Genomic DNA, 12557 nt, shown 5'->3' on the forward strand with positions numbered 1-12557 from the left:
ATATTATTAGACTGTGTTAAGCTACAGAAAGTTCTTTGTTGTGTATATATCCATTTGGGGCAAGCTGCTGTGGTGTGGGAGGAAGAGGTGTGGACCTTGAATAAAGTTATATCTGAAATTAATAACTACCATTCAGCATGAACATTGAATACAGCCATTTGGCAAACTTCAAAAGAAATATGCCACTTTAACCTAAATTTTTCAATCAAAGCATAAAGAGCCCCTAATTGACAAATGATATGCATACTTAAAACTGGTTAATAAAGGGGTCAAATTTAACTCATTTCCAGTAGAAACATCTTTCATAGCCAGTATTATAAAAATTATTATAATCAGCATTACAAAAGTTACTACCATCAAACGTAGATGTTATAGATGAGAACTTTTTTTGTCCTTGTTAACATATATATAATAAAAATCACTACAGTAGAATTTTAATTTTACTTGGGTTTCATTATTATTCTAGTCAAGACATATACAAAATGCCTTTAGAGTAAGGATTAATATTCACAAATGAATATACAGTATTGAATTTGTTCCATATATAGTCATCCTTCAATATCTGTAACAAGTTCATTTCAAAACCTCCATAGATACCAAATCCCAAAGATATTCAAGTCTCATGTAATAAAATGGCATATATTGCTTATTTTCAGCCTCAGTACATCCAATCATATACTTTACTTTATATTGTCTCTAGTTTAATAGGCAAGCGCTCTATCATTGAGCCATATCTGCAACCCTTACCTCTATTTTATAATCTAATGCAATATGAATGTTATGCAAATAATTGCTATATTGTATTCCATAAAGAATAATAACAAGGAAATAAAGATCACAGGTGCAGTACATATACAGGTGGTAGTGCTGGTGTTTTGTGTTGTTGGTTTTCTTCTCCTCCTTTTTTTTTCCTTTTCTTTTCTGATCCACAGTGTGTTGAATCTACAGATATGAAAACCACAGATATGGAGGGCCACCTGGACTGATCTCAAATACACATAAATTGCTTTGGGTATTATCTTTGTCCAATTTATAATATTGTACCTGAAATATTTTTCTGGAACTCATTCTTTTTTTAAGTAAAAATGAATTAAATATATCTGAAAAATGTAATAGACTTTTACTAACATGTTGTGAGTCAAGATAAATAAAACCTTTTCTCCTAAACCTCAGGAGCTTGCCCATTAAGCATACTTATCTGGCAGTCTGTGTTATAAGCCCTAAATTACTGAGTGTGTGCTCTTTCTGCAGGTCCAGTCCAGGTGCAGCAGCAAGGAGAACATTCTCAGAGCCAGTAAGTAGTCACCGCTTCAGGTAGGCCACCAAACCTTATCCATTGTGGCTCAGCAGAATAGAGAGCTAAGAATGGCATTTTGATGACAAAAATGAAGATGAGCAATAACGAAAGTTAATATCAAGAGTGAAGTTTACAAAATCTACCATCTTAAATTTTTTTAATATCAATATAAATAAATTTTTCCCTGAATCTAATTATTTTTGCAAACTGAATGGAATTTGATGCATTCAACTTAAAAAAAGTAAGCTCCTCTACAACCTTAGGGTGAGAAGGCTGCCCCTTTTTATGGTCTCATTGCCAAAGATGAATTAATGACAGATTACATGAAAATAACTCTAATATAATGATTTAATGACAGATTACATGAAAATAACTCTAATATAATGATTTAATGACAGATTACCTGAAAATAACTCTAATATAAATCCATGAAAGCAGGAGATGAAGAAGGAGAGAGAGGAGGAAAAGGAAGCTGGACATGCATGATTGTAGTCCCAGCAATTAAGGATAAAGCAGGAAGATCCTAAGTTTTGGGCCAGTCTGTGCTGCATCATGAGACCATGTCTCCAAAGAGGGTTGAGGTGTAGGTAATAAACAATAATTTTGTAAATATAATTTCCAAAGATTTTACCTTCACAAGCAAAATGTTATAGAACATTATTCCCTGATCCAAGAATAAAAAATCCTTAATGCTCTCATTTGGTTTGAGCACTACAATACTAACTTGGAAGCCACTGAACTTTGTATATTCATTTTCTTGTTTGATAAAAATGGAACTGTGAATAGTTTTTTTTTATATATATATACTAGTATCTTTTAAGTGAAATCCTCTTTAAAGATTTCCCATTAAAGCTTTGGGATCCAAGCCAGGCATGATGGTGCACAACTTTAATCCCAGCACTTGGGAGGCAGAGGTAGGTGGATCTGTGTTAGTTCCAGGCCAGCCTGGTCTACGCAGTGAGTTCCAGGACAGCCAGGGCTATTAAAAAGAGAATACATGTCTGCGGAGAAAAAAAAAAAAAAAAAAAGTTGGAATCTCCAGGAGAAAAATGCTGTATAAATGCTAATTGTTGTATTATTTTTCTGTCTCTTAATAATTTAATGGCATCACCCAATCTTCTTCCTAATGGTTTTCAGTAGATATACAGGTTGACCAGAATCAAATAGGTCTACTAGACACCCACACTAATGGGAGTTTTAGTAAATGAGATGGTTTATACTCTAGTAGAATGTCAGTGTTATTTAACAACCAAAGCATACTTGGGGGGCTGGAGAGACAATTCAGTGGGGGCGGGGGAGCACGTCATAACCATGTGCACAGCTCTACTCAGCACTGTCGGAAACGGAGAGTAGAGAATTGCTGGAGCTTGCACAAGCACCCACACAGGCTAGCCCAAAGGTGAGGGGCAGACAAACTCCAGATTCAAAACAGAACCTGTCTCAAGGGAGTAAGCTAGAGAGAGTGATAAAGCAAGACACCCAGTGTCTACCAATGGCCTCTGCACACACATATATGTCCACCGCCACACACATATATCCCCACCACATACACAAAGCCATAATTGTTCACCAGTAACACTAGCATTAGGGAAGCTGAAGCAGCAGAATGGAGAGTTCAAAATCAACTCAGGGTATAGAATTTGAGAAGAAAAAATGGAGGGGGGCATATTTGAGAATATCAAATATGTTAGTGTGTGTATGTATATGTGTATGTGTTTATTTTATATAAATATTCCCTATTTCTGTGTTATGCGTCTGTTAACTTCGCTCAAAACCCTTGAGTATTTGTTTGATCATGACCTTTAGATAGTGCTATAAAAAATAAATGCAGAGCTGGATTGTAGCTCAGTGGTAGAAGGCTTCTCTAGTGATCATGAGGCCCCGGGTTCGATCTCCAGCACTGCAAAATGAATCAATAAATTTAAACAAGCGGCTGGAGAGATGGCTTAAAAGAACACTGGTTGCTCTTCCAGTGGTCCCAGCACCCACATGGCAACTCACAATTCTCTGTAACTCTAGTTCCAGGGGATCTGACACCCTCACATAGACAAATGTACACATAAAATGAAAAATGTGGCTCTTAGCCATCTTGCAAGATGACTGGTGAAAAGGGCAAAAAGCCTGACGCAAAAGAGAAGAAACCTGCGGCCAAGAAGGCTGGCGGTGATGCCCCTGCCACTGGTGCTGGTGCCAGTGCCGCCAAAAAGGGTGACCCTAAGGTTAAAAAGACCAAGAAGGGGAAGCCCCACTGCAGCCGGAACCCTGTCCTGGTTCGAGGGATCAGCAGTTAATCCCGATCTGCTGTGTATTCCAGAAAGGCCTTGTACAAAAGAAAGTACTCAGCTGCCAAACCCAAAGGTTAAAAAGAAGAAGAAAAAGGAGAAGGTCCTTGCTACTGTCAAAAAACCGTTTGGTGGTGACAAGAACGGCAGTACCCGGGTGGTGAAGCTTCGAAAAATGCCTAGGTATTATCCTACCGAAGATGTGCCTCAGAAGCTGCTGAGCCATGGCAAAAAGCCCTTCAGTCAGCACGTGAGAAGGCTTCGGGCCAGCATCACTCCTGGGACCGTCCTGATCATTCTCACAGGGCGCCACAGGGGCAAGAGAGTGGTTTTCCTGAAGCAGCTGGCCAGCGGCTTGCTATTTGACTGGACCTCTTGCCCTCAACAGAGTTCCTCTGCGAAGAACACACCAGAAATTTGTCATTGCCACCTCTACAAAAGTTGACATCAGCAAGGTTAAAATCCCCAAACACCTGACCGATGCTTACTTCAAGAAGAAGCAGCTGCGCAAGCCCAGGCACCAGGAGAAGGAGAAATACAAGATTACAGAGCAGCGAAAGACTGGTCAGAAAGCTGTGGACTCGCAGATTTTGCCAAAGATCAAAGCTGTTCCTCAGCTCCAGGGCTACCTGCGATCTCAATTCTCTCTGACGAATGGGATGTATCCTCACAAACTGCTTTTCTAAATTGCTAACAACCTAATTAAACAACTTCATGTTTCAAAAAAAATTAAAAATATGATAATTAAAAAAGAAAAACAAAAATTTTAAATAAGAATAAATTAAAATTTAAACAGTAGATTTCATACCTTCACAACTTTCCACAATATGTGACTCAGAGAGAGCCTTTTAAGTAGTGGGATATAAAATCTTACAAACACTAAGACCTGAGTTTGAGAAACCTGAGGGTCAGACATGATAGTTGAATGTTCACTAAAATAAAGCAAGATAGACAAAGGAACTTTAAAATTACATTTTATGATCTATAGTGCACAATTTCCACTAATTTCTAGTCCTGAAATTATAGGGTACTGGGAGTAATTATGGTGATTAGAAACAAACAAACAAAGTAAAGTTACTTTTTTAGGACAAATTCCCTTTGTTTTCTATCTACTACAGAATTCAGTGTTACTTTTCAGTTACTGTCTTACTGTATTTGTGCTCATAATCAGTCTAGATAGACATCATGGTAGCCCAAGTATTCTTTATTGTTTTCTTTGGATAAAATACTCATATAGATGGGACTTGTGCTTTTCAGGTCCAGATGGAGCCCAAGCAACATCATAACTTCATAGTTTTGTAATTTCTGTAAGCTTATGTTCTTTCATCATAATACCATGCTGATAACTCGAGTTCATACCCATGACCTCACCCAAAGTTCAGCACTCCTTTCTCCAGACTCAATTTTTCATTATGAGAGGGGTGTGTGTGTGTGTGTGTGTGTGTGTGTGTGTGTGTGTGTGTGTGCATGTGTGTGAACATAAATGCCATGGCACAGGTGTGGAGGTCAGCAAACAACTCTCAGGAGTTGGTTCCCTTGTTCCATCATGTCAATCCCAAGGATCAAACTCAGGTCATCAGTCTTGGCAGCAAGTGCTTTACCCACTGTGCCATCTTTATGGTCTGTTTCTCTGAACTTAGCTACAATCTATTCCCATTCCTTATTTAAATAGTTCTTATCTCCCTCATTTTTTTATTCACCATGTAGTATCACAGTGCAGCTATATAGAAGCTATTAATGGTTACTCACTCTCTCAATACCAAATACTGCTTCTGTTCCTTTTACATCTTTCTTCATGCATAAACAACCTACGATGTGTCATAAATCATCTACCATTTGTTAGGATTCTTGTGTGACCCTTCTGAGTTTCCCTTAGTCAGGTGACTAATCCTTTTTGTATATCCCTAAATCAGTCATTAATCAAGAAAATGTCCCTGTAGACTTTCCTAAAGCCCAATCTGGTGGCATTTTCTCAATGAGGTTCCCTCTTCCCAGATGACTCCACCTTGTGTCAAGCTTGAAAAAAACTGACACAGCAGCTTTCCTAATCCATTTGTTCTGCTGTAATCAAATACCTATTAGGTCACAGGCAGGCACACACACACACACACACACACACACACACACACACACACACACACACACAAGCACACTGAAGTCTCACTCTCCCCTTCATATATTGCTAAAAGAGCTAACAAGCAGCCTGGTGTGACAGAGTCACAAAGGGCTAAACCCTCCCCCTCCCCCGGTCACTCTCTACCCCATTCGCATACAACCTAAGTAGAAGCACATAAAACAGGCTACTCTGCCTAAAGCCCCAGGTTCCAAACAGCCAGCTCATGCACTGAGGACAGGACCAGGTCCCATTGCCTGGATGCCTCCCAAACAGATCAAGCTAATCAACTGTCTCACTTATCCAGAGGGCCTGATCCAGCTGGGGACTCCTCAGCTATTGGTTCATAGTTCATGTGTTTCCATTCATTTGGCTATTTGTCCCTGTGCTTTTTCCAACCTTGATCTCAACAATTCTCGCTCATACAAACCCTCCTCTTTTTCGCCAATTGGACTCCTGGAGCTCCACCTGGGACCTGGCTGTGGATCTCTGCATCCGGTTCCCTCAGTCATTGGATGGGGTTTCTAGCACCACAGTTAGGGTGTTTGGCCATCCTATCACCAAAGTAGGTCAGTTCGGGCTGTCTCTTGACAATTGCCAGTAGTCTATTGTGAGGGTATCTTTGTGGATTTCTGTGGGCTTCTCTAGCACTTTGCTTCTTTCTATTCTCATGTGGTCTTCATTTATCATGGTCTTTTATTCCTTGTTCTCCCTCTCTGTTCTTGATCCAGCTGGGATCTCCTGCTCCCCTAAGCTCTCTTTCCCTTGACCCTTGCCCTTCATTACCCCTTGGCTCAGCCTGGGAGGAGGGGACTTGACCTGCCTGGACTGAATCTACCAAGTTGAACTCAATCCTCAGGGGAGTCTTTGCCCTGGAGGAGATGGGAATGGAGGGTGGGCTGAGGGGAAGGCGGGGGGTGGGGGTGCGGGAGGAGTGAGAACAAGGGAATCCGTGGCTGAAATGTAAAGTTAAATTAACGGTGGTGGCACACACCTTTAATCCCAGCACTCAGGAGGCAGAGCCAGGCAGATCTCTGCAAGTTCGAGGCCAGCCTGGGCTACAGAGTGAGTTCCAGGAAAGGCGCAAAGCTACATAGAGAAATCCTGTCTCGAAAAACCAACAAAAAATAATAATAATAATAATAATAATAATAATAATAATAATAAAATAAAAAACAGGCTACTCAATGACTAAGCCTGCTATCTTGTGGTATGGGACTTCTCCTCTCTCTCAGAAACTGTTAAGACATCTCAATCTGTCTGACACAACGGAAACCTCTCTTACCTGAGAAGCCCACCTCACTGTGCGATCTTGTCTTAGATGTTAATAACTCGCTGATCAAAACTCCCACCTGAAGGAAAAATTATCTCAACCTCTCTCAAACCTAACTTCCTCTCACCTCCCTCCCTAAAAATTCAACAACCAAAGACTGGATAATTTACAAAAAGAAAAATTTTATTTATTACATTCTAGGAAATGGGAAAATCCAAGATCAAGTTATAGGCAAATTTGCTGTCTTAATGAGTGCCTGGTCTCTGCTTCCAACATACCATTGTGAACACATTGCTTTCACTGTTACCTCATGTGGCAGAACTCACCTCATATGTGGAGCACTGATCCTAGGTTTCTTGAGCATGAACACCTCATTGCTTATTTACCTCCCAAAATACCCCCCACCTGGTTAATGCTGTTACATTGTAATTAAATTTCAGTGTGAGTTGTAGAGGAGACACAAACATAAAAATCAAAGCAATAGTGATGGATAATTCTTGTAAAAATTTTGGAACATTCATTTAAGGTTGTTTACCGCTATTAAATAGCCAACATTACAAATTAATCCACATTTCTCCTGGGTTATCTTTCTTGTCTCTGGAGCTGATTATAGACATTCTGTGATAGCAGGTTTGAACTGCTCTTGAACCAAATATTTAGTCTGTTGGGATATAAGGCTCTAATTTTAGTGAGTGCTACCTATCTGATGTTTCCTTTAGCCTCCTTAGTACCTTCTTTTGTTTGGCTCCCTTTGTAATATCCACTTCTTTAGGAAGCACCAATGCCCTTAAAATGCTATTCTTAATTGCATAAGTTTTTTTGCATGTGTGAGTTCAAAACAAGTTATTTCTAAAGCATTCCAAAATCACGCACTAATCCAAAAGCATAATGTCAGTGCATTTATTAAATTAAATTAAATGGCTTATCTTACTGACAAACTCTACTGTACTCAGTATCTGGATAGATTTTGCCTCAGACAAAGGATCATATTCCTTTCTTTTTTGTTTTTCAAGACATGGTTTCTCTGTGTAACAGCCCTAATTGTCCTGGAACTTGTTTTGTAGACCAGGCTGACCTTGAACTCACAGAGATTCACCTGCCTTTGCCTCCTGGGAATGCTGGAATTAAAGGTATGTGCCACCACTGCCAAGGAAAGGATCATATTCTAGGGGTGACAATTTGTGATAATTAGATGGGCCCAGAGTAACAAAATTACTGAATTTTAATTCATAGCCATGTTTGTGTTTGGTAATCAGGAAAGATATTTAATTTACAAGTGTTCCTGATAGCCCACCAGAAATGACCACTCATTTACAGTCAATTAAAAGTCTTTATTCTAACTGGCTGGGACCACACCCAAGTGTTTGGGGATCTAGATGTATCCCTGAGTGTCTAGAACATGGGATCTTTAAAGGCAGAAACCATTCCTAGGCAACTGCACGGGGTGTTCATAGAAGTGAGCAGTTTTAACAGATGCTAAGATGAGCCTTAACTGGAGATGGCTCTGTACAAACAGGCAGTTTGACAGAAGCTAAGATAAGTTGGCTAATACATCCTGACCTTTGGTTCCTAGAATAGAGTTGGGTAGGTTTTCATGACATTCTCCATTAAGATCAAATTTTAGGTAAACCTGAAATGGCCTCAGCAAAAAAAAAATGAGATGCAGGAACCTTTGTACTGTCTTGCCCTGTTATACAAGAACTATCTAAGTCATGTGGAAATATGGCAGTATTAGAAATCTGTGACCCTACTGTCTGCAATAATGACTAAAACCAGGAATCATCTTAATTATCTCTTAGTTACTACCATGAAAAAGCTTTAAAACGTTTCAAAGGTCTGTTAGTAATGAGAGATTTCCTTCCCTGAAGTAAATCATATCGTAGGCAACAGATTTTACTTGAGACAAAATCATAACTTCTCTTTAGAAATTGTTATGGTTTGAGTCTGAAATGACCTCATGGACTGATCTATTTGAATATATATCAGCTTAGTATTTTGATTAAGGCAGTTTGTGAAACATTTACCAAGGAGGCCTAGATGTGGGAAGAGCTATAAGGGCTAGCTAAGACTGCTTCTAGCCCTAGCTCTCTATTTCCTGGTCCATCATGATGTAGCAAACTATGCTGCAAGTCCCCATTGCCATAGATGACTCCTCAGCCACAATGCCTTCTCTACCATGATGGACTATAGCTTCTTAAACCGGGATCTCGCATAAATCTTCTCCCTTCAGATTGCCATCAAATTGCAGTTCCTTTAGTATAAAAAGATGAGAAGAGCTCTCTCATGCTGCCAGTCTTTCACTAACCATACAAAATAAGAACAAGAAATAAAAGTGGTACATGGCGGTGTCTGTCTGTAATACCAGCTTTCAAGAGGCCAAAGCAGGAGGATCTCCTTTCAGACCATCCTGGACCTTGTTATGAGATCCTGTCTCAGACAGGGATGGGAACGTGTAGATTGAAGATTAATCTAGGTGGGGCAAAGTTTATTCAAAGTACATCAGTCTAAGATGAAACCTGCCTCAAAAATCTTGGTTTCCAGAGACAGGCTTCAGAAATATCTGAGATCATGATGTCATGGCTTGGGAACTGTAGACATAACAAGGCAAATATTGTTCCTACAGAAGTAGGCTTGCTTGCTTGCTTTTCTTTCTTTCTTTCTTTCTTTCTTTCTTTCTTTCTTTCTTTCTTTCTTTCTCCCTTCCTTCCTTCCTTTCCTCCCTCCCTCCCTCCCTCCCTCTTTCTTTCTTTTTAATTATGCCATTCTGCTCTATAAATAAGATTTTCTTGTAAGCAAAATTAAAAACCTGAGCAGAAGTCAGATTGATCAAAGAGCTGGTGCTAACTCTAGAAAATCATACAGGAATCTCCAGGACAGTGTTTTTAAGATCAGGTGCTTTTGGTTTTGTTTCTGGAAATTTGGGAAAGGGTTGTAGGTTTGGTTTAGGGGTTTGTTTCTGTATATTAGTTTATTTTGGTACTGTCTTTAAGTAGCAATCAGCATGAGTATCAATGAGGTAAGTAAAACTTACAGTAACAAAACAAAACCAATTCAATGAGGATCCTATTCCAAGAATGAAGTCTTTAGATAAAGTTTAATGAACCTCTTCTGGCTGGCTAGGTTTGCACACAACCAGTAAGCCATATCCTTTCCTTCGATCTTATTTCCCCCCCTTTTTTTTTTTTGAGACAAGTCCCCACTAAGTAATCCAGGCTAGCCTGGAACCTGTGACCCTTATGCCTCAGCCTTCCAATTGCTGGGGTTACAGGTATGTGCTACCACACCGTGATCAGTAAAAGCTGACCCTAAAAGATCAGTAAAAACTGATTTTTTACTTTTAATATAAAATTTACATAATATAAAATGATCTTCATTAAAGCAAATTTGGTAAACTTACAGTGTTACTTAACAGTCATTGCTTTCTACATTAAAAATGTATTTATCACCCCAAAAGAATAAGTAATTATCTTTAAGCAGTTTCTCTTTGTTGTTCTCCCTGGCATTAGCCCCTGGAAACCACTGTATGCTTGGAATCTCTAGGAACTTCAATCTCTGTTTCTGAATATTTTGTAGATGTGAAATCACAGGGTTCATGGTGTTTTCTGCCTGGATTCTTGTTTTATTAGCATATATTATCTGTAATAACACATTTTATTGTGATATCTTCGTATTTATAATTTAATCATATTTACCCCCACTACCGTTTCTTGCCCCTCACATTCCTACAGATCCCCTTCCTTTTCCAATGGGGGGGTGGAGTAGGCACTGAGTTTAATTAGGCTTTTTTGCAAAAGCATAGATGAGGGGTTATTTACATGAGTATGAGCAACTTACCAGTGGCTACACCACTAAATAAAATGACGCTTCCTCCCCAGCAACCATTACCTTCCCATAGATCTTCAAAGAGGTGTAGGGCTTTATGAGTCCCTCACCCCGACCCTGTAACAGAGTGTTAATGGGGCCAATCTTGTGCAGGTCTTGTATAAATAATCACATCTACTATGGGTTCTGAGCCATACCATGCTCAGAAGATAGTGTTCTACACATGCTTCCAGATTTTATGTTCTTTGCAGCATGTATTCTGAGATTTTCCTTCAGCCATTGAAGGAGTAATACAGATATTCCATTTAGGCCTGAGCATTCACCAGTCACTTATTCTTGGCACTTTGACCAGCAAAGAGTCTCTGCAGTAACTGCCACCTACTGCAAAAGGAAGCCTCTCTGATCAAAGCTGACAGCAACACTAATCTTCGAGTATAAACATAAATATTTCAATAGACACACATATCCACTTAGCAAAACAAGAGTGGTAGCTTCCCCACTAAAAACTATGAACTCAAGATCATGGGCTTTTAACCAGGCTTACAGTAACAGGCATGAATTTTCTTCTGTGAAACAGGCCTCAAATCTGATCAGAAACAGTTGGTTGCCCTTCTTAACAGACATGCCGCTATAGCACAAGTGGGTATATTTTGCCTTCCACATTAGCAGTAGTATGAAGGTGGCACAACTGAATAAGAGTGTTGATTTACTTTTCTCTCCCTGTAGCCTTCATAGCATCTTTGGGCACTATGAAAGCTAGTAAGCAGAGACAAAGCAGCCAGCTAAGTTCTAGCTTGATTTCTCCATATCCTGTAAGCAAATCCTATGGTGTCTTTAGCAATAGGACCTTACCATCCAGTTCTAGAGAGCAATTAAGAGCAGTGCCAACGTGGTTTTGAAGGCCTCAAGGACCTCCTTGACCAACAACTCATTAAATTGGTAGTCCAACCCTGGCACTGGGATTTTTTACTTAATAGACTATGGCTTCTGGGAGCAGTAAACACCCACATACAGTACTTCCGTTAAACTCATTTTTATTGCATTTTTTAGTTAGCCTACAAGGGTTTTTTATAGCTTTATCATACATTCTTGGTTATGGTTGATGCTCCTCACACCTACTCCTCTCCCCATCTCCATGTCTCTATCCCCACTTAAACCTTTCCTTCCCTAACTTTCTCCATTTTCATATCACCTGTGTTTTACTATCCTTCACTCCCAAAAGACTTTTCTTCTCTCATGGGCCTTTTCTTACTTTCCTGGCTTCTACGCACTCATACTCATATATAAAAAATAGAAGCTAGAATGTATATGTGAAAGAGAATGTGGGTTTCTTTTTTCCTTCTGAGTCAAGTCTGGACTTGATCTTCACTTAAACTTCATCAATGTTATAGCTAACATATAAATATATATTATATTCATTGTTATATTCCACTTTGTACCATATTTTGTTTATTGATCAATTGATATACATTTTAAAATAATGATAATATGAAAAGATATTTGTTTCAATTATTTTTAGCATATACCTAATGGGTGGTATGTCTATCCTTATGATAGTACTACACTGTTTAGATTCTGTCACTTTGTAATAAGTTGCAAGAAAAAAATTGGTGATATATATGGGTGCTTGCATGTTGATGAAAGTGCAAGTAAATATATTTTTACTTAAATATATTTAATGTAACATAAATACTTATTTTAAATATATTGCCTATTGAGGCCCTTGCCATTCCATGTGAATTTGAGTATTACTTCATTACTGGTGAGGAA

The 12557-nt window shown here is 39.0% G+C and overlaps 1 protein-coding gene and 1 pseudogene across 13 annotated transcripts in view; both read left to right on the forward strand.

Moving 5' to 3' along the window:
• Gphn (gephyrin) overlaps positions 1 to 12557 on the forward strand; it is a 400632-nt gene that overhangs the window by 276607 nt on the left and 111468 nt on the right. For all 13 annotated transcript variants that reach the window (XM_076551603.1, XM_076551612.1, XM_076551606.1 and 10 more), the window contains one exon: positions 1252 to 1294. In XM_076551603.1, the coding sequence (XP_076407718.1) occupies positions 1252 to 1294 (43 nt within the window). The remainder of the gene's footprint in view (positions 1 to 1251; positions 1295 to 12557) is intronic.
• On the forward strand, positions 1301 to 4289 carry LOC143268515 (large ribosomal subunit protein eL6 pseudogene; annotated as a pseudogene).

The sequence above is a fragment of the Peromyscus maniculatus genome, chromosome 14 (genome assembly GCF_049852395.1).
Source record: "Peromyscus maniculatus bairdii isolate BWxNUB_F1_BW_parent chromosome 14, HU_Pman_BW_mat_3.1, whole genome shotgun sequence".
Taxonomy (NCBI): domain Eukaryota; kingdom Metazoa; phylum Chordata; class Mammalia; order Rodentia; family Cricetidae; genus Peromyscus; species Peromyscus maniculatus.